The 21,102-nt window shown below is 39.0% G+C and overlaps 1 protein-coding gene across 1 annotated transcript in view; it reads right to left on the minus strand.

Annotated features, from left to right (window-relative positions):
* Nucleotides 1–5,937: 5,937 nt before the first annotated feature.
* The window catches only part of LOC307141746 (uncharacterized protein), a gene marked incomplete at its 5' end in the record, with an annotated part of 252,555 nt that continues 237,390 nt past the window's right edge, over nucleotides 5,938–21,102 (minus strand). The window contains 4 exons of the mRNA XM_079842185.1: nucleotides 5,938–8,124; nucleotides 9,096–9,162; nucleotides 15,367–15,519; nucleotides 15,973–16,017. Of these exons, the coding sequence (XP_079698311.1) occupies nucleotides 7,961–8,124; nucleotides 9,096–9,162; nucleotides 15,367–15,519; nucleotides 15,973–16,017 (429 nt within the window). The 3' untranslated portion in view covers nucleotides 5,938–7,960. The remainder of the gene's footprint in view (nucleotides 8,125–9,095; nucleotides 9,163–15,366; nucleotides 15,520–15,972; nucleotides 16,018–21,102) is intronic.

The raw sequence follows: 21,102 nt of genomic DNA on the forward strand, positions 1-21,102 counted from the left end.
CCGAGGCATGAGCGTCGGGGCTTTGTTCCACACCGTAACCGTCAAGTCACCCTGACCACCAGCCGAAGTACTGGGCCTCTGGGACTCAGTAGATCGGGGTGTGGTAGAGGGGACTCTCACTTCAGTACGAAGGTCATGGAGTCTTGACCGCAACATTGCGATGGTCATGTTCCCGCAGTGAGAACATGACTCATCCGCGAACGCTGTCTGAGCATGCTGAAAGCCCAAACATACCAGACAGTGTTCGTGCCCATCAGAGGAGGAAAGCAACCGACCACACCCAGAAGTACACGGACGAGACATCCTGAAAAGGACGCGTCACGTGTAAGCTCTTTTATGAGAGGAAAGCCTCGCAGAGAACGCCGAAGCGCCCAGGGACCACACACCAGCTGTCTAGCAGACCACTGCGCAGATCAGCAGGCAGGCAGTATGATGATCACTGGAACGCGCCGTAACACCAACGCCTCTGGAAAGCTGCTCGTCTCGAAAGCTGTCGATGACTCAGATCAGGCTTGTAGGAGTGAAGAGATCCTCTTGGCTCCAAAGCAGAAACATAATGCGATGTTCGCAGCGTACTTCCTTATATACCCACGAGGTGGGGCGGAGTTACGCATGCAAATTCCGCATGCCCATGGCATTGGCACTGCCATTGGGCGGTGTTGAATACGATGAAGATGATTGGCTTCTAAGCGAAACCCCCATTCGTTAGTCACTAACGTACGTCGTAGTGACTGAACGAAAGGGAACTCACTCAAGTTAAGTCAAAGCCCAAAACAAATGCTTGTGTGTTCCTTTTCAAAGGACATAGAGCTGTATGATGTTTTTGACATATTACAGTGCATAGTACAAAAAAGTATTTAATAAATTATGATTTATTTTATTTTATTTATTTATCAGCAAATAACTCAGCACTACTTAGGAGTGAATCAAATTGGCTATTGACATTGTAAAGTTCATACTCTAAGCTTTCAACTGACACCTATTTTGTGTTGATCTAGGCAGTAGTTTTAAATAATATGATTATTAATTTTTTTAATGGTGCCTGCCGGCAGTACACTCCATTTTAGAGTGACTACTCAGCACTCGTTAAGAGTTGATCAAAATGGTTAGATTCATTAAAATGATACCTTTTTTTGTGTTAAACAAACAAAAAAAATTATTCTAGCCTCAGCACTTGAATATGGTTAAGTTTCATAAAAAAACCATAATTTTGAGCAAAAAGCTGAGAAAAAAAATCATGTTTTTGTCAAAGAATACATCTGATCGGATTCAGAATGATGATCAAAACACAGATGGAGTAGATCGAGTCCATCAACACCCCAAATTTTCACAGTCCTATAGCTCGTCCTGGGTCGACATTACATTCAGTAACATTAGGTAGTTTTGATTTATTTGCTTTTTAGGGAACTATTTTAACAATCTTATGCGCATGGTCTGAAGCGCATTGCGCAGGTGGACTTAGGGCATGTCCAAATCTACTTTTGCTAGTTTAATGACGGAAAAAAACGGTCGGTGTGCCAGGCGCATGGTCAAAAAGGGTAGTACCTATTCTTTTAACGAGTCATGGGTGTGTTTTGGGTGTAACATGCAATAAACCAATCAGAGTCTCATCTCCCATTCCCTTTAAAAGCCAGTTGCACTTGCACCATGGCGGATTTGCTATTTACATGGCGAGCGGAAAGAATAGCGGAAACAATTCTCCAGAGAGGAATTCTTTTATTTTTAATATTTAAAAATGTTTGTGTGCTGCTGCGCGTCACTATGTGTGTAATAAGTACTTACTAACGCGCCCTTTAAATAACACAAAAAATACTGCGCTGTTGACTTTAGACCAGGTTTTTGTTGGTCAATGGTGCAGTCGTTTTCAGTTGCCTCAAAATAGCAATGCACCAAAAATGCGCCTGAACACACCTCGTTTTCAGACCAGCACACACATGGGTGAACAGGGCGCGAGTGCATTTGCTATTTTAACAACGCGGCACTGAACGTGAAAATGATAACTGCATCGGGCTGAAACACTGCGTGTTGATGATCGCGTTATTTTACATATACATCTGCTTGCATATAATATCATTTGTTTTTGCTTTTTTTTTTCGGTCGGAAGATTCAGTACTCTTTCAGAACATGCATAACAGAGCAAACAGGGAAAGCAGAAATGTCTGCAATGGCAGGGAAAGAGTTAATATTTTTGTGAAAACTGATACATTTTTTATAGATAGCTGAAAATAACATCAATTACTTGAAATATAAATCATTATTTCCAATAATATTATACATTTTTACTGTCCTTTTTAAATCAACTTAATGCGTGCGTCCTTGACTCCTTGCTGAATAAAAGTATTATTTAAAAAAAAAACTTACCCTAAATTTTGAATGGTAATGCACATGAATTATACCTATTCAGTGAACAATTATATAGGCTAACTAATCTAAATTATTTTCTATGGTATATGAAAGATATATAACAGAAAGAGTCAACACAATTTGAAATGTTTATCCAAAATATTCCTAAATGGCTAAACAGTGCTGGAGAGTTTTGTACCTGGTGGTCCAGTGGGGCCTGGAGCTCCTGGAATTCCCAACCCCATTTGACCCCGTTCCCCTTTCATCCCCCGATACCCTGTAGGGGTAAAACACACAAAAGCCCAATGTCAGATATGGAATATATACGTCTTTATATATCTATGCAGGGGGGAGTAATTGTGGGGAGGGAGAGAGTTATGGTCATGTGATGATTTTAATATAATACTTTATACTGTATTCCATCTTTACCATCTTTGAAAAAGCATTGACAGATCTTAACAGATTTGCTGAGACATAATATCCAAACAATTCTGCATCCGTAAAAAAAAGTTAGTTGGGAACTGTACATAAAACCCTGATCAAATTTGCTGTATTACACAACTAGTCTCAGACAGTTTTCTAAGCCCTTCAGGAGTAATGACAAATCCATCTCTCAGAAACACGCTTTCAAAGTATTTAAAGAGCACCACAAATGCTGACAGCGCTGGACGGCATGTCACACACAGCGGGCAGGCAAACGAACAAACAAAAACGCATTAGCTGATGCTGATCTTTTAGTTTTGTTTTCACACACTCAGTAAGAAACCATTCAAAAGATCATCTTATAATGGCATGCAGAAAACTGCCTCCAGTCAAAATACACATGCATTAGTGATGTGTTTCCTTTAAGGCAGCCAAGCCTGAAAGAGAAACACTGAAGGTGTTAATAAAGAAAATACCCAAGAGATGCCAAATGATGCAGTAATCGTCAGTGTGACCAGTGCTAATTTACATGTGCAACTTACACAAGCAAACACACTAACTAGCTAACTAACTAAAGTGTGTCGACTCGACACCTTCAGATGCATTCATCCGATGCAATGGCATTCCACGGAAGGACAGCACTCTACCTGCGGCATCACATCATGGCTTCCTGTGGCCGCTCACAATCACTGCATTACCACCCCCTGCTCGAGGCGGGAGTTCATACTGCACAGCTATAAGGCAGGGGGAGCTGCAATACAATACTTGCAGCAACATCTACAAACTGTTATCTTGCTAAGATCTTACATTAAAAATCCTTTTTCATACTCAGGAAAAAAAGTCTAAACCTTGTGGAGAAATAAAAATGAGAATAAAAACATTATAGAAATATATTTACATTTAATGGCTCAGTATTTCCATAAAATCTGCTCATATAAACCACCAGTTAGTTAAAAAAAAACACCTTTTAAAAATGTTACATTACTCTGCATAAAATGACATTTGATATTCATAAAATGACGGCTCACTCAGCATTAAGTATAACTGGGTATGTTCTTGGCATGCAGGAAAATACAGCTGAAAATATAAATTAGATACATTTTTAATGAAACCAAGTTAGAGGATTTCGTCACTCTAGGACACACCTTTAAATGAATAAAAACGTTACAAAGGGATTAAAAAATGTTATCCCAAAAAATTGTTATACATAAGCATGGCTGATTACACTTGAGCTTTGTAAAACAGTTGCATAAGTAGATGTTATGATGTTATATGACTCTCAAATTGCATGAACCACATATATGTGGTTCATGTGCATAAGTCATTTTAAGGAAACAACATGAAACACGATAAATCGTTTCATCTTAAAGGAACACACCGACTTTTTTGGACTTTAGTTTATTCACCTTATTCCCCAGAGTTAGATAAGTCCATACATACCGTTCTCATCGATGTGCGTGCCATAACTCACTGACGCACCCACCGCTAGCCTAGCTTAGCACAAAGACTGGAGGTAAACGGCTCCAGCTAGCCTACTGCTCAATAAGTGACAAAATAACCCCAACATTTTCCTATTTACATTATGTGATGTGTATAGTTACATCGTGTACTAAAACCGATGGAAAATTAAAAGTTGTGATTTTCTAGACCGATATGGCTAGGAACTATTCTCTCATTCCTGCGTAGTAATCAAGGAACTTTGCTGCCGTACCATGGGTGCAGTACCAATGATATTACCATAGACTGCAAAAAATATGGACGTAGTGTCTGTGACGTCACCCATAGGATTCTGAAGAGCAGTTTTGAAGCGTAAAGAAGGGACGAGCTGGCCGTTGCCATCTTGGCAGTGCGTCGTCGCACGTCACTCCTGGATAACAGACAAAGAGGCGGGATGTGGGCGGAGCAATTCACCTGTCACTCAAAGTGGCCACGCCCTTAATTATGCAGAACTTTAAGGCTTTATATAATGTAAACGAATGAGTTATAAAAAAAAATTCACCCCCCTCAGTTGTCAATAAGGGCAAAATTAGCCATATAGACCAAAACCACAATTTGTACCAGACTGTAAACATGTTTTTTTCTGCTGTAAAGTTGGGCATTTTAAAATGGGGCTCAATGAGATTCTGCTCTCTTCTGGAGCCTTTCTCTAGCGGCCAGTTGATGAATTGCAGTTTAAAGGGATAGTTCACCCAAAAATGAAAATTAGCCCATAATTTACTCACCTCCAAGTCATCCTAGGTATATATGACATTCTTCTTTCAGATGAATAAAATCTGAGTTATATTACCAGTTATAAGTCCATAAAAAGTGCATCTGTCTGTCAAATAACGTGCTCCACGCGGCTCCGGGGTGTTAATAAAGGCCTTCTGAAGCGAATCGATGTGTTTGTGTAAGAAAAATATTCATATTTAAAACTTTATCAAGTAAACTTTCGACCGACCGCCTTCCATGGAAAAGTGTTGAATGTTGAAAGTGAAACTCAAGATGCGTACGTGACGTCATGACGAGCGGACCTGGTCGCGTTAGTCTTTCGATCGGCAGAGGAACTTTCAACAATTTTTCCATAAATTGAACAGGGAAGGCGGTCGGTCGAAAGTTTCCTTGATAAAGTTTTAAATGTGGATATTTTTCTTACACAAATGCATCGATTCGCTTCAGAAGGCCTTTATTAACACCCCAGAGCCTCGTGGAGCAGTTATTTGATGGGCAGATGCACTTTTTAGGGACTTCAAAAACAGAGCAACTATGAATCCAATTCTAATGCTTGGATTAGCCTGGACTTTTGTAATATAACTCAGATTTTATTCGTCATTCGAAGAAGAATGCCATATACACCTAGGATGACTTGAGGTTGAGTAAATTATGGGCAAATTTTAATTTTTGGGTGAACTATCCCTTTAAGTCACTTCCGTATTGGCTACAAGAGAAACTGCGGGAGGTTGAAAATAGGCTAACTTCCGTCAACATAACCAACGTGAAAAACCTGCTTGCACAGAGAGAATGCAGGGGACTATTTTCAGGCGCTGCGCAATATCATTGTGCCGCTGCACCCATGGTACGGCAGCAAACTTCCTCGATCATTACGCAGGAATGAGAGAATAGTTCCTAGCCATATCGGTCTAGAAAATCGTGGGTTTTCTAACAGTGAAAACCCACGGTTTTCACTGTTACCCTCTGTCAGACAGAGTTATGGCACGCACAGAGATGCAAATGGTATGTATGGACTTATCTAACTCTGGGGGATACGGTGAATAAGCTAAAGTCCCAAAAAGTCGACGTGTTCCTTTAAGAACATATTTGAAATAAATAAGGAAAAGCTAAACGGCACCCCAAAAAAGGCACAAAAATGACATAAAAAAAGCAAAAGCATTTAAATTCAACACCAGCATTTGGAAGCGTTCTTGAGCAACGCCTACTAAGACATATTAATGTTGCAGATTCTCATTTAGTTTAAAGGGATAGTTCACCCAAAAATGAAAATGTTGTCATCATTTACTCACCCTCATGTTGTTCCAAACCTGTATGAGTTTCTTTCTTCTGCTGAACACAAAAGAAGATATGTTAAAGAGTGTCAGTAACCAGACAGTTGACGGTAGCCATTTACTTTCATAGTATTATATCTCCTGCTATGGAAGTCAATGGCTACTATTAAGTGTTTGATTACCAAAAAAAAAATCTTCTTTTGTCTTCAACAGAATACTGAAACTCGTACAGGTTTAGAACAACATGAGGGTATGTAATGACAACATTTTCCTTTTTGGGTGAGCTATCCTTTTAAGTAGCAAGAAAACTGCCCCCGAGTGGAATTAATGTGACTCAGACGTGTAAAGCATCCAAGATTGCAGAGGTATTTTTCTTCATAACAATATATTTTAGCATATGACATGAAAAAGTGGCCAGATTGAGGATTCCAAAGGAGGACAGACTCCAGCGGAGGATGACGAGGAATAATGAGGAAATATTACCCGCAATCTTTGTCAAGCCACACGGAGGTGGACGTCAACATCTGACCAAAAAAAAACAAAACAACAACAACAACTCAGATTTACCAGAGTTAATATTCCATCTCTGATACCTCACATTGGATTTGTGCCTGCAGAGAAATGTTTCTCTCCAACATTCTCCAAAGCCCAATCCGCAGTTAAATGTGCCACACAACAAAAATACATATTAAAGTGATAGAAATGAGCATTTCTGAGCTCCATCCGCTGTTGTAAATGCATCAACACAATCTATATATAAATAAAACAATCTTCACAACATGACAGATGTGTATACGCACTCAGCACAGCCCAAAGTATGTGATTTCTTTGCATGGACATCAGTTATTAGAGTTCGAATGTACACCGTATAGTTTAAATCTTAAAAAGTATCATGGGTCCTTAGGAACTCAGACAGAAGGGACAGAACCAAACTGCAAGTCATTATTGATGAGAAACACTAGAGGAACGGTATATCAGTTGCTAGTCTTTGATGAATCTTCCGAATTGCTTATTTTCTCACTCCCCTTCGTGAGCTTAATCCAAAAAAAGTGAGATATTCTGTGGCTTTTTTTTCCATCCGCTCACTTCTCTTTATCTTTCTTGCTCTCAAAAGTCTGTCCAGGGATATTACATTCACCTATTCTGGGTCGGTTCTTCATCCGTCTTCATATGCTCCCGGCACCATATGCCACTTTGTCATGCAGCTATCTTCCTTCTTTCTCCTCTAACGTAGCCAGCAAGATTCTTGTGAAGCCCCCGTTCCTAATATTCCAATCAACGGCCATTTTTTGCACGGCATGCAGGAAGGACATTACCGTCTTGCTCGTTTTCTAGTTTTCTGCACTAGATACTGTTGGCTCAAACTAAAAGACTCCTTTTTAACTCCTCAGCTTTCGTGATCAAAACTTGAGGTTCAAAGCTGGACTTGGCCAAAACAGCAACATGACCTCAACCCGCTCCGTTCAGTGTAACTCAATCAATCATCTGAGCAGCAGTTGACACAGTAAATCCAAACATAATACATACACACACTCTTTTCTACCAAGAGAGAGAGAAAATAAAACCTGGAATCCTTGAGAAGCAAGCAAAAAAACTTAGCTTAATACTGGGGAAACAGATGAGTCATTTAAATAAATCATGGTCTTGCGCATCTGTGTTTTTGTGTGAGCCAAGACCACCGTAGGAGCAGCGTCAAGAGGTCCATACTATGTTTAGTCTTTTGGGTTTTGGCTCCTACCTTGGGAGCCTGGAGGTCCTGGCTCTCCGGGGGGTCCTGGGGAGCCATCATTACCGGGTGGCCCCGGAGGGCCTTGTCGACCCTGTGCGGCTAATATAGCTGCTGGTGTCTTCTGCAGCAAACTGTCTGAAAATTTCTCTGAAAAAAAGAAGAATTAAGCTTCCATATTATGATATGATATATGATTGATATGATATAAGATTTGATATTAATTATATTATCTTAGAGTCATGGAACAGAGCTTTCAGTTAACAAAATGTCAAATTGTCGCTCAATAAAAATGAATAAATAAATAAATACCATACAAAAATTACTAAAAAATTATAAAAATAAAACAAAATTAAAAAATAAATTATAAAACAATAACTAAATAAAATAATAAAAATACAAAAATAATAAAATTAAATATTTTAAATAAAATAAAAAATAAATAAAAGAATGTATATTTTAAAATAAAATAAATGTAAAAAATACAAAAATATAGGAAATAAAAAATATTAAAACAAATAAAAACAAATAAAATAAATTTTTCTATTTAATTTTTTAGCTGGTAATTTTTTATTAAAAGCTGGTATAGAGCTCATTTGCAGTACTCTTAGTGTCTTTTATACTCACCAAGTCTGCATTTATTTAATCAAAAATACAGTAAAAACTGATATTGTGAAATAATATTACAATTTAAAAATAACCATTTTATTTTAATATATTTTAAAATGTAATTTACTCCTGTGATGGCAAAGCTGAATGTTCAGCATCATTACTCCAGTCTTTAGTATCACATGATCCTTCAGAAATCATTTTAATAGGCTGATTTGGTGCTCCAGAAACATTATTTTAAGTCTAAGGTCAAAGTTCTGTGCTAGCTGACATTAAAACAAGCAATAATAATGGCAATACACTTTATCACTCCACTTTATCTTAACTCTTCTCATTTTTAGAGCCCATCTGGTAAAGAGCTCATTTGCAGTACTGTTAATGTTGTCAAATGCCTTTTAAATGTCTTTCAATGTTTTGTGTCACAATTTTCCAAACACCCATTAAAAGAACCAAATCTCTCGTCTACTGGTGGAGACTAAAAGAAAACACCTCAGTGGTGGCAGATGATGTACCTTCAAATACACGCAATACTTCATTTCGGATGAATGTTTTAATTTCCTCCAAGGCAGCTGTATCTCCCTGAAAACAGAAATGAACGTGGAAAAAAAAGAAGGCAGAGAGGGAAAACAAACATCAGCAAAACATGATTTGCAGATTATAAAGTGCAGCTACAAAATGGCAATGAATCATGTTTTATTCATGCTGAGAAATGTTGAGTTCTCAGAGACAAAGGGATGGATGACACATAAACGTGTAATCAACATCTCTCCTCAAAGCATCTTGCCATTCACGATCACTGCTCTACGCAGGAGGAGGCCTGGAGAAGAACATCTCGTAGGAAAACAAACCTCTTCCTTCCAATCAAAAACATACCTTTCAGTTCAAGGCCATTCAGTCAAACGCTCAGAGGCCCCTGCGATGCTCTTTGCCTCAGGCTGCACAAGCAGCATACGCACCTCAACGCGTGTGGTGGGTTAAAACGGAATGGGTTCATCCAATTTTTTTAGGATGTTGAAAATTTGTGCGATCAGTCTAAAAGCCCTTTAACATGACTCGTGAGATTCCATATGACACAGCCAATTTATGTCCGATGTATTGCTCAATTTATTGCTGTATATCTATTCACATTGTTGTTTTAAAGGGATAGTTCACCCAAAAATGAAAAGTAGCCCATGATTTACTCACCCTCATGCCAGGTGTATATGGCATTCTTCTTTCAGACGAATACAATCTGAGTTATATAAAAAAATGTCCTGGCTCTTCCAAGCTTTATAATGGCAGTGAACGGCAGCCCAAAATTTGAAGCCCAAAAAGTGCATCCATCCATTATAAAAGTAATCCACATGGCTCCGGGGGGTTAATAAAGGATTTCTGAAACTCATTGGCCGAAACTTTACTTTATAAAGTTTTAAATATGGATATTTTTCTTACACAAACACATCGATTAGCTTCAGAAGGCCTTTATTTACCCCCCAGAGGCGTGTGGAGCACGTTATTTGACGGACAGATGCATTTTTTATGGACTTCAAAAAAAGAGCAACAATTACTGCTATTATAAAGCTTGTATTAGCCTGGACTTTTTAAATATAACTCTGAATGTCTGAAAGAAGAATGTCTTATACACCTAGGATGACTTGAGGGTGAGTAAATCTTGGGATAATTTTCATTTTGGGTGAACTATCCCTTTAAATATGGATATTTTTCTTACACAAACACATCATTTCACTTCAGAAGGGCTTTATTAACCCCCCGGAGTCGTGCGGATTACTTTTATAATGGATGGATGCACTTTTTTGGTCTTCAAATTTTGGGCTGCCATTCACTGCCATTAAAAAGCTTGGAAGAGCCAGGACATTTTTAAAACTTGTATTCATTTGAAAGAAGAATGTCTTATACACCTAGGATGGCTTGAGGGTGAGTAAACCATGGGTTAATTTTAATTTTTGGGTGAACTAAACCTTTAAATATGGCCAATATCAGATTCCAGTGTGAACAGATCATGGTCCTAAACTGACCCGCATGTGGACGTCACGCAGCACGCTGTCCAACGGAATTAAACACGGAGGACATTACAGTAAGTGATTACGCTTTATATTGCACAGGCAATATTTAAAAAAAAACTAAGACGAGGATGCGAAAAAAGAGAGCAGAGTTACGAGCCCTCATGTTTTGCTTGTATATAGAGCTGTCACTGTAACTGTTTCACAAAGTCTTGATAACTTTGGGTATGTATACAAATCTTTGAAGTGACTCTCATGAGCGCAGAATTGTGACGAATGTTACTCTAGAGTGACGTAAAAAGTCTAAACAGAATTCCGATATGACTGTTCAGACTGAGGTCGCATTGCTAAACATCTGACCTGTATTGGATTTAGGACCACATATGGAAATGGCCCAAATCAGAATTTAAAAGATCTCGGATTTGGGGTGCATTTACCTGCAGTCTGAACATAGCCTATATCTCTCGTTTGAGGAACGGGGATAAATAAGTCTATTGCTAAATGTTTAATAGAGGGGGTGAGATTCATGATTCATGATGGAAGACAACTTCCTTACCATCCTCTCTTTCCCAATTTCATCTACAGAGGGCAGAGAGCACCCCAGTCCTGAACTAGCCCTCCTAATCAGTTTGTTGAGTCTTTTTTTTTTTTATCCCTCTCAGAAATCCCACTGCCCCAACATACTATAGCATAGAAAATAACAGATGCTACTAAAATATCATAAAAAGTATTGTCCTTAACAATATGTCCTCATCAAATGTCCTGGCACGCACCAAAGGTAAGGTAAAGTTATTTTTCCTCATAACTAGTAGCATATGCGTCATGCACTTCTGCAAGAAAATCTTTTCACACAAGGAAGGGCGATTTTAAAAAGTTGGCAGCAATAAAGCACAAAACGTAGAGAAAATCACTGCAAATGGTGAAAGCGAATGATTGCATGCATTTAAACCTGAAAAAAGTAATAATGATTGCTTTGAGATGGTCTTTGTGAATTTAGCATCATTTTCTTGCCAATATAATTAAAGTTATTATTCACAGAAAAAAATAAAAATATATATCCGCACTGCTCGTCTTGGCACTTTCATAGGACTTCATGAGGAAGTTATTTTGAAAAGGATTTTTTCAGTGATTCAGTTTATCCAGTTCACAAATTTCATGATCAACAGTTCATTTTATTTTGTTCCTCTCAGAAGTTAGGGGTTAGTAAGATTTGTTTATGTTTTTGAAATTATGAAGAAATTATTATGGTTATGCTCACCAAGGCTGCATTTATTTGGTCATATACAGCAATATTATAAAATAAATATTTTCTATTTTTAATGCATTATAAAATTGAATTTATTCCAGAGTTGGCAAAGCTGAATTTTCAGCATCATTACGCCAGTCTTCAGTGTCACATGATCCTTCAGAAATAATTCTAATATGCTGATTTACTGCTTAAGAAACATTTCAATGTTGAAAACAGTTGTGCTGCTTAATATTTTAATGGAAACCATGATTCATTTTTTTTCAGGATTCTCAGATGAATATAATTTTCAAAAGCAGCATTTAGAAAATTATAAATCTCTTTACCGTCACTTTTGCGGAGGGTTCTTCCTGAATAAAAGTATTAATTTCTTTAAAAAAAATATCTGGTAAAAAAATAATGGTAGTGTATGAGTCCAGGACTCTTTCTTTTGCCATTTTTTGTGTCCTTTTTTGAAGCTTGACGTCTCTAGTTCTCATTCATTTTCATTATATGAAAAAGCAAACAGGATGTTTTTCACAAATTCAGCTGCTGTGTACCCCAAAAGAAAAATAAATACATGAAAGGTGAACAAATAATAATGAAACTTTTCCTTTAAAACCCTCACAACCTTGCCATAACAATAGCCATTATTTAAAGAGAATTAATGGTAGTTGCTCTGTGTGTGTGGTTTACAGAGGTGGAGGTGCGTAGAGCTCCTGATGCTACTATATCCTTCCACCCCCGCCACACACACACACACACACAATACACTCCTAAAAATCCACTCCTGAGCGACATGGTTGTGCGTTTGTTTGATTGGGACTGAGAGCGTTGCATATAGGGATCGCAGCAGGCGGCTATTTGCTGCATCCTGTGCTTTTCAGAGGCTAATGGGTTCGTGAACATGTGTGGGTAATTATTGTTATGCAGAGTTACTAATTATTTATTCTGGAGTGTTCACGAGTGTGTAACGCACAACAAAGCAATCAATGACGGTTGCCCTCTGAACAGCGTGGGGTGACCCCGCGGTTATGGATTCGGGATGGGGGCCAGGAGGCTGGTGCAGATTGGGAGAAACGCCAGCAACTGGATCTTTACTGAGGTCAAAGATGTGCTCCACCTCCAGAAGAGTGTGCAGTCACTGTAATCTGTTCACACTGACAGGGTTTTATTGCTGGAGGTTATGGAGTAGCAGTACAGTTGATTGTAGTGGGTTTTCATGCTGCTGAAGGCCCTTAAGTTTATTTGAGTGGCTGTGCCGCTGGCCACAGCTTTTGAAAATCTGATTTCAAATGGGATGTACTGTTTGACATTGAATCAATTTTCTTGACACAAAAAATGTACGGACATGTACCACTGATGTTACTTCAAATGTCTTCAATGCCAACTCGCATCACAAACCAATGATTACCGGTTGCTTTACTGCTGTAAATCTCTGCTGATGTGAATGTTTCTTAACCTTGTAAGCCCGAGGCATGAATATATGAAATAACAGTAAAAAATAAAACATAGATTTTCATTCTTTTTAAATCATTTTAAATTTGATGTAACAATGTAAATTATTTTTAAATACATATACCTCAAATACCTGCTCTATCGTTTTTGATACACAAAATATACAATACACTACAGAGGTTCCCAATTCCAATCCTCACGCCTTCACGCTCTGCACATTTTGTATGGCTGTGTCCGGAATCGGCCCTTTACCCTCATTCATTATTCCCTACATTACTCCACTAATATATTTATTGTGTATGCACACTCAGTGGCTTCTGATTGGTTGAATGGTAAGCTAGCATCTGGTTGGCTAAAGAGTATGACTGACCTGGGTGGGAGGAGAGTGCTGCCAGGGATGTCTCAAAAACACACACACACACACACACACACACACATTCAAGGCAATTCCCACGCAAGTGACGATTTGCACATTCACATTCAAGGATAAACTTGTACATTTTAAACACGCGAAAGTTTTTTTGCATGAATTATTAATGAGACTAATCTGCTTCCATTCAGAAGGGCTCCAGCTTTTGCCTAGTTTGTGCTTGAAGTTCAATAATCATTTGAAACTTAGCAAACTGACATCTCCATTAATAAGATGAAAAGATTTATCTTGAAATCTGTCATGGAAACTATGTTTAAACCTTTGTTAAACAATTTAATAATAAATTAAAAATGAATTTAGGCCTGCATGATATTACGCTGTAGCCACATTGGACTAGCATGGTTTGGAAAAATTAATGGATGGATGATTCAGCTGCGGACGCCATCTTCTGGTCAGGCACGGGAATTCATTCGGCGCGCGACTCTCACAGTGCATTGTGGGTATTCTCTAGTCGTTGAGCATACATTGGTTGTACACTCGCTAACTTCCACTATGGTTTTGGACACCACTGCAAATGACTGTCCCCTCAAATAGTGCCCTATTTAAGGGTATAGGGTGTGCTTTCGGACACAGCCTTTGTCTCTCCTATCTGACACGTTCAGTTGCACTGCAAAGTGTACTTAAAAGGGTATTTCACCATCTTAAGATTCCAATCCGAAGCAGGTGTATTTGTACGCGGCTGTTCACGTGTATAAAGTGTGGGAGACGTGAGAGTTATAAGTCAACTATAATAATTACTGTTAAATAAGATAAAAAGACCTTTTTAATATAACCAAATTACCGGCATGTTTATTTCCGTATTAAACATTGCAACATACATTTATCATTCAGTTTAGGGCTTTTGACAAGATTACAGTGCTCCAGTAGAGCACTTTGTGTGGCGGCGCGGTAGCACGCAGCGGCCACTTTGGGTCCACAAATGGTGCATGTGAAGTGTTAAGTGTAGTTCATATCAATTTGGCACTTTATGTAGTTTTGTGTAATGTTCCGTGGTGCACCATCGTCCTGAAGAAACGCCATCTCTTTCCAATGTATACATGTTATATAGAGGAATGACAATAAAAATACACTTGACTTGACTTGACTTGGTTAAGCGAAATGTATAATTAATTTATATTTATACGGATGTATTAAACACATTAAATAAAAGTATAGAAATGTATATTATATTTATTTACAGAAGTATTTTATGACAACAAACCTTAAAGGGGTCATGAACTGCATTTTTTATTTTATTTTATAATGATGTGCACTTATAATGTTAGTAGGATTTTTACATCAAAAATTGTCATAATTTAGAAAATCCTACCCTGATTTTAGCCCTCAAGACGTGATAATGTAGAAGTTTTGTTTTCTCAATTCATGACCCCTTTAAACTTGAGTTTCGTCTAGGTTTGATGAAGTTGCAGGGTGCTCTGAATGAACACATTTTGTTAAGTGAAGTGAACTTCAACAGATATCCCATACTCAGAGGAGCAGTGAACACTACACGGGGACACCTGAGTTCATGGAGCTCTCTTCTGAATGGTAGTGTATATCTCAGCATTAGCAGTCCAAAAGAAAACCAGCACAACCTCAAATCTTTCCGTAAGTGTAGTGAGGTCTATCAACGTTGTAACAAATACTACATTCTGTCTTCATGGCTTGTAACAGAAGAATTTGGTGCATACCAACAGATTGACAGTCCCAGGTGTTGTTGAAGATCCAGGTGAGCCTGGTTCTCCTTTCGGTCCAGGCACCCCTTGAGGACCAATGATCCCTCTTTCCCCAGCTTTCCCTCTTTCTCCCTGGACTCCTCTCTCTCCTGGAATCCCTGTATCTCCCTGCAAAGGCAAAGCCAAAATATAAATAAAAAGCACAACACAAACAACACAAGCTGGCTATTGGGAGCTGCCTTAACATTAACTGATAACAGACTTTAGCTGGATTACATTCAATGCATGATAATAATCAAAACTACTACGTGCAGCTTAGAGATTTTTAGCCGATAACAGAGGTATACATTTTAAATGCGTTTACTTTGATTATTGATATATTTCAGTTTTTGTGATATGTCCTTTTTTAAAGGTTTTCTTGTCACATGACAACAAAATGTCTTCCTGATTCTTAATTGCACTACAGTGATTTTGAGTTGGTAAACAAAACGTTATAAAACATTAATAATATATATTCTGATCATTGAACAGGTGCATTCTGGCACATAAACATGGACACATGATTGTCACACAGTCAGACTTTTATACTGTGATCCATCAAAAAAAGAAAGAAAATCGTACCCGTTCTCCTTTTGTGCCTCTATCTCCAGGTCTGCCTGTGGCTCCCTGTAAAAATAGAGAGAGAGAGAGACAAAAAATCAAATCAAGAAATGAATATCACAAAAGCCCAAAAGTGTATGTATATATATATATATATATATATATATATATATATATATATATATATATATATATATATATATATATACATACAATTATATAATGTGGCGTTATAATGATACTGAATGGCAGTCCTGATTTTGAAGTCCAAAAAAGTTATATTATAATATTACAATAATCAACATTTTACTCTTGTTTTGCCTGTAACTTGAACTCATTTTGTCAGCACGGGTCACATACACAAAACTAGCTTCTCAATTTTGTTTTCAAACTAAGAAGTTCCCCAAAGGTGGTTCTGTCAGATTTAGGCACATTTTTTTGGTCCCCAAAGGAAACCCTCATACATATAGACAGCTTAAAAGCACCATTTTTTATAGACTGCTCCCAAATCTGCATTAGCGGAACGAAATTATTTGGCTGCTTTAATGGCCCAACTTTTCCAGTTATTCAGTCGAGATGAGAGCGAAAGAGCTCGGTGGATTTACAAATGACCAATTTCTCTCCAAACTCATCAAAGCCGTGAACCTCTGGATCTCTCATTCTCTTATTCCCCTCTCTCTCCATCTCCTCTGAGAGGGCTCTGTAGAGAAACACCTCTCATTGTACTCCAAAACCACTCTCCCCTCGCATTCCCATCTATCTTTGCTCCTCTCTCGCATCACGGCTCCCACTAGCTCCTCGGGGAACATCTCTGTATCAAATTCTCCTGCTAGATTACAGCAGCAGAGCAAAAAAGAAATGCAATCTAGCCTGCGTTTCTAAAGCGGTCGGGCACTTTGTGAAAGCATCCTCTACCATCTGCTTTCATCCACACCCCCATCAATGTCTAACACTCTCTCTTCTCCTCTCTATTCCCAGGCTCCTGATGAGGAGAGCTTAAAGCCATCACCGTGCCCTCTGAATTGTGTTTCCCTCAGCCCCTGCCATAAAAGAGATGGAAAAGTATGAAACCGAGAGGACCGAGAAAACTTCCTTCCTGCTAGATGGCACTGTTGCACCACTGAAAGAGACAGACAGCCATCCATGAACAAAACAGGGAGGGGGAAAAGAAAATAGAGAAAATTCTCAATGAGTGGTCCAACACCCTGCAAACATGCAGTCGTGCCATTTGAGAAGACAGTGACGTGAATGAAAGCGAAAATAAGGTCAGTGAACTTCCTCCAGATGATCTGCACCCATTTGAACCTTGACTCATTCAGAGACAGTATAAAGGGGAGAAAGGTGGCCCGCTCGTCGAAAATCTCAGTATAAAATCTACCATCTTTGCTCATAGGCGCTCAGTTCTGCTCGCAAGCAGTTTTGAGTCAGTTCGAGTTAGCCACAAAACCCATTTGAAACGCAGGAAATGATGCCACGAATGACGACCAGCATTGCTATTTTTTGAGGTCCCAGGGCATGAAATTTTCATTTTATGAGGATTTTTACATTAATATGAGTTCCCCTAGCCTGTATATGGTCCCCAAGTGGTTAGAAATTTTGATAGGTGTAAACCGAGTTCTGGGTGTCCTGCTCTGCCTTTGAGAAAATGAAAGCAGATCTGGAATCTTCCCTGTATGCCGTCATACGGGGAACGGTTACCTCCCCTTCCTCTGCTTTGCCCGCCCACAGAATTTGGAGAAAATGGATTCCGTTTATCAGTGTCAGCACAGGCTTTACAAACAGACTTTTACGAAATGGATTCTACAGCAATGCCACAAATAGTGAGTAACAGTGCTCATTAATGCCTGATCTGTGATCAGTGATTTCTGATGTGTAGCTTTATTCAATTTCACACAGACTTTCTTTCTAAATCGTTTAATACTGTTAGTCCCGCCGCTGGCCGTCTTGATGTCCTAAGCGTAATGCATCAGTATATCAAGCCAGTGACTAAAACGATAAACTTCACATGGTTTCTGTTAGTAGCATGAAACAAATCCGTTATTTAAATGATTACAGAGAGCGATCAAAGAACACTCTCTTTATAATGATCGGAGCTGTCAATCACACCCCACGAGTGTTTCTGCCCACTTGTCCAAACTGCCGTTATAGTGAATGACGCTGTTATTCAGCACAACGAAGCTCTTACTGTATTCATGTCTATGTCGTGTTTGCTGTTACTTGTGGTGAAAGCATTTTGTGAGAGAAAATACACTGCAATGACGGGATCACTGCATTCACGTGATCAACAGACTGCCTGTGTATGGGAATAGATTGAAAAATAATGCTATAATCAACACTGACGATTCGTTCATCTCGACGGCTGTGATGGTAAAAAAAAGTATTCGAGAGGGGTTCCACATGTTACAAATATTGTAGAATAAGGAGGAAGAAGACAGGGTTGCGTGACTGGGACTCGTGTTTATTCAGAACTCTAAGATACAAACAAAATAAACTCGCGCTCTTAGCGCTCTCAACAACTCGGTACAATCAAACTTTCTAAGCTATCTTGTGTGCCCAGTCCGTCTCTCTCTGGACTGGCAGTGCTTGCAGAGTCAGAAGGTACCTCGCTAAACCACGCCCCCTCCGCCACATAATCTAATACTCATTTCAAATGCAAAGATGTCAGCAAATCACAACACAACAGTGGTTTTCACTGAAGTCTCACAGCAGACACGCCCCTTGAAACAGAGCATTCAAGCCAGAAGACTAATCAGAATAGAAAAAATGCTTTTTATATCTAAATTATGAAATGTTTTGATGTAAAAACCATACTAACAATATAAGTACACCTCAGGAAACATTATAAAATAATAAAAACCTTTAAAGGGGACCTATGCTCCTTTGCATAGCTGTGATTGGTCAACAGTTTTAGGAATGTTTCGTAACAATCACACACCTTATCATAACCACAACCAACAAACTCAACCAGGCCTCACCTCCATTTTTTTGTGTATGCCTTGGGTGGGAATTATTTTAATGAGGAATATTGTGACGTGTATTTTCACAGAAGAAAACGCGACACAACAATCAAGGGAATTCAGAAACAGTGATAACTGATATAGAGAATAACTCCCTTTAGAGTGACTTTGTGCTTTGTAACTTTGCAGACCTTTTTCATGCTAAAACACCAACATTTCACACCATTAATCATTTTGTTTAATTGGAATAAAGCTCAAATAAAATAAAATAAAATAAAAATGTAGTGTGACGTCACAATTGACAGCTGAGATTGACAGATTCTCAGAGCGAAGTAGTCCCTGAGGAACCAACTGGCATTTTTCTGTATTTTCGGGGGGAAATTGGCGCTTTAACTTTAATTTCTACAATTCCATAACTGTTTACTTTACACCGACATAATGAGTTGTTCTGTAGTAAACTGTACAAATCGATTCTGTGGGAGTGTGGGTGGGGCCTTGACACCACGGCTCCATTTCACACTCACTACTGCGCAAACTCAGGTCCATCAGCTCAATATGTCAGTGCCATATTGGGACATTGGCGGCTTCACTTTTCTACAATGGAATAGAGTGACAGTGCATCGGCCATATTTTTTTTATGTCTATGGTCACAACGCTTGATTATTACTGTAAGATGTTGTAGTTACGGAATCAACCAGCAGGGGCAGGTCTCTATAGTGCCTAGAGAGAGCAACAGTCAGGATCCAGAAGTAAAAACTCCATTCATTTTCTCCATAGGGAAGCGATAACTATAAGATAACGATAACTTATAACCCTTAATAACTTAAAAGACAGCCTTACTGTGTGCTACGAGGTTGTTAATTGATAGTATTTGCTTCTGCTGAAGCAGTCAGGCCACATTATTTACATAATTAGTTTTAAAATAATTGTTTAACATCAGAATTCATGGTAAAAACTACATTACCCACAATGCTATTTGGAAAATTCCAAAATCGAACCAAACAAAACGTGCCAAAATATCTCAGCCTCAACCACTCTCATGAAGCACTGCAAATGACGTAATCGAGTCAGTCTCCCTACACTCTCTAAATATTTTAATATTTCAATATACAAGCATATTATGCAATAAAATATGCTTGTATATACACTATATTGCCAATAGTATTGGGACACCCCTCCAAATCATTGAATTCAGGTGTATAAAATCAAGCAGTGAAAGAATGGGTCGCTCTCAGGAGCTCAGTGAATTCAAGCGTGGTTCCGTGATAGGTTGCCACATGTGCAATAAGTATTATATTATAGCAAAGTGGAAGCAATTGGGAACAACAGTAACTCAGCCATGAAGTGGTAGGCCACGTAAAATCCCAGAGTGGGGTCAGCGCACGCTGAGGCGCACAGTGCGCAGAAGTCACCAACTTTCTGCAGAGTCAATAGCTACAGACCTCCAAACTTTGTGTGACGTTCAGATTAGCTCAAGAACAGTGCATAGAGAGCTTCACAGAATGGGTTTCCATGTCCGAGCATCTGCATCCAAGCCTTACATCACCAAGTGTGGATGCAGTGGTGTAAAGCACGCCGCCACTGGACGCTAGAACAGTGGAGACATGTTCTCTGGAGTGACCAATCATGCTTCTCTGTCTGACAATCTGATTGACAAGTCTGGGTTTGGTGGTTGCCAGGAGAACAGTACTTGCCTGACTGCATTGTGCCAAGTGTAAAGTTTGGTGGAGGGGGATTATGGTGGGGGTTGTTTTTCAGGGGTTGGCCCCTTAGTTCCAGTGAAAGGAACTCTTAATGCTTCAGCATACCAAGACATTTTGGACAATTTCATGTTCCCAACTTTGTGGGAACAGTTTGGGGATGGCCCCTTCCTGTTCCAACATGACTGCCCACCAGTGCACAAAGCAAGGTCCATAAAGACATGGATGAGCGAGTTTGTTATGGAGGAACTTGACTGGCATGCACAGAGTCCTGACCTCAACCCGATAGAACACCTTTGCGATGAATTAGAGCGGAGACTGCGAGCCAAGCCTTCTCGTCCAACATCAGTGCCTAACCCTGAGAAGTGTGCTTCTAGAAGAATGGTCAGAAATTCCCATAAACACACTCCTAAACCTTTTGGAAATCCTTCCCAGAAGAGTTGAAGCTGCTATAGCTGCAAATGGTGCAAACTCCATATTAAACCCAATGGATT

Source organism: Gobio gobio, assembly GCF_949357685.1.
Source record: "Gobio gobio genome assembly, chromosome: 18".
Classification (NCBI taxonomy): domain Eukaryota; kingdom Metazoa; phylum Chordata; class Actinopteri; order Cypriniformes; family Gobionidae; genus Gobio; species Gobio gobio.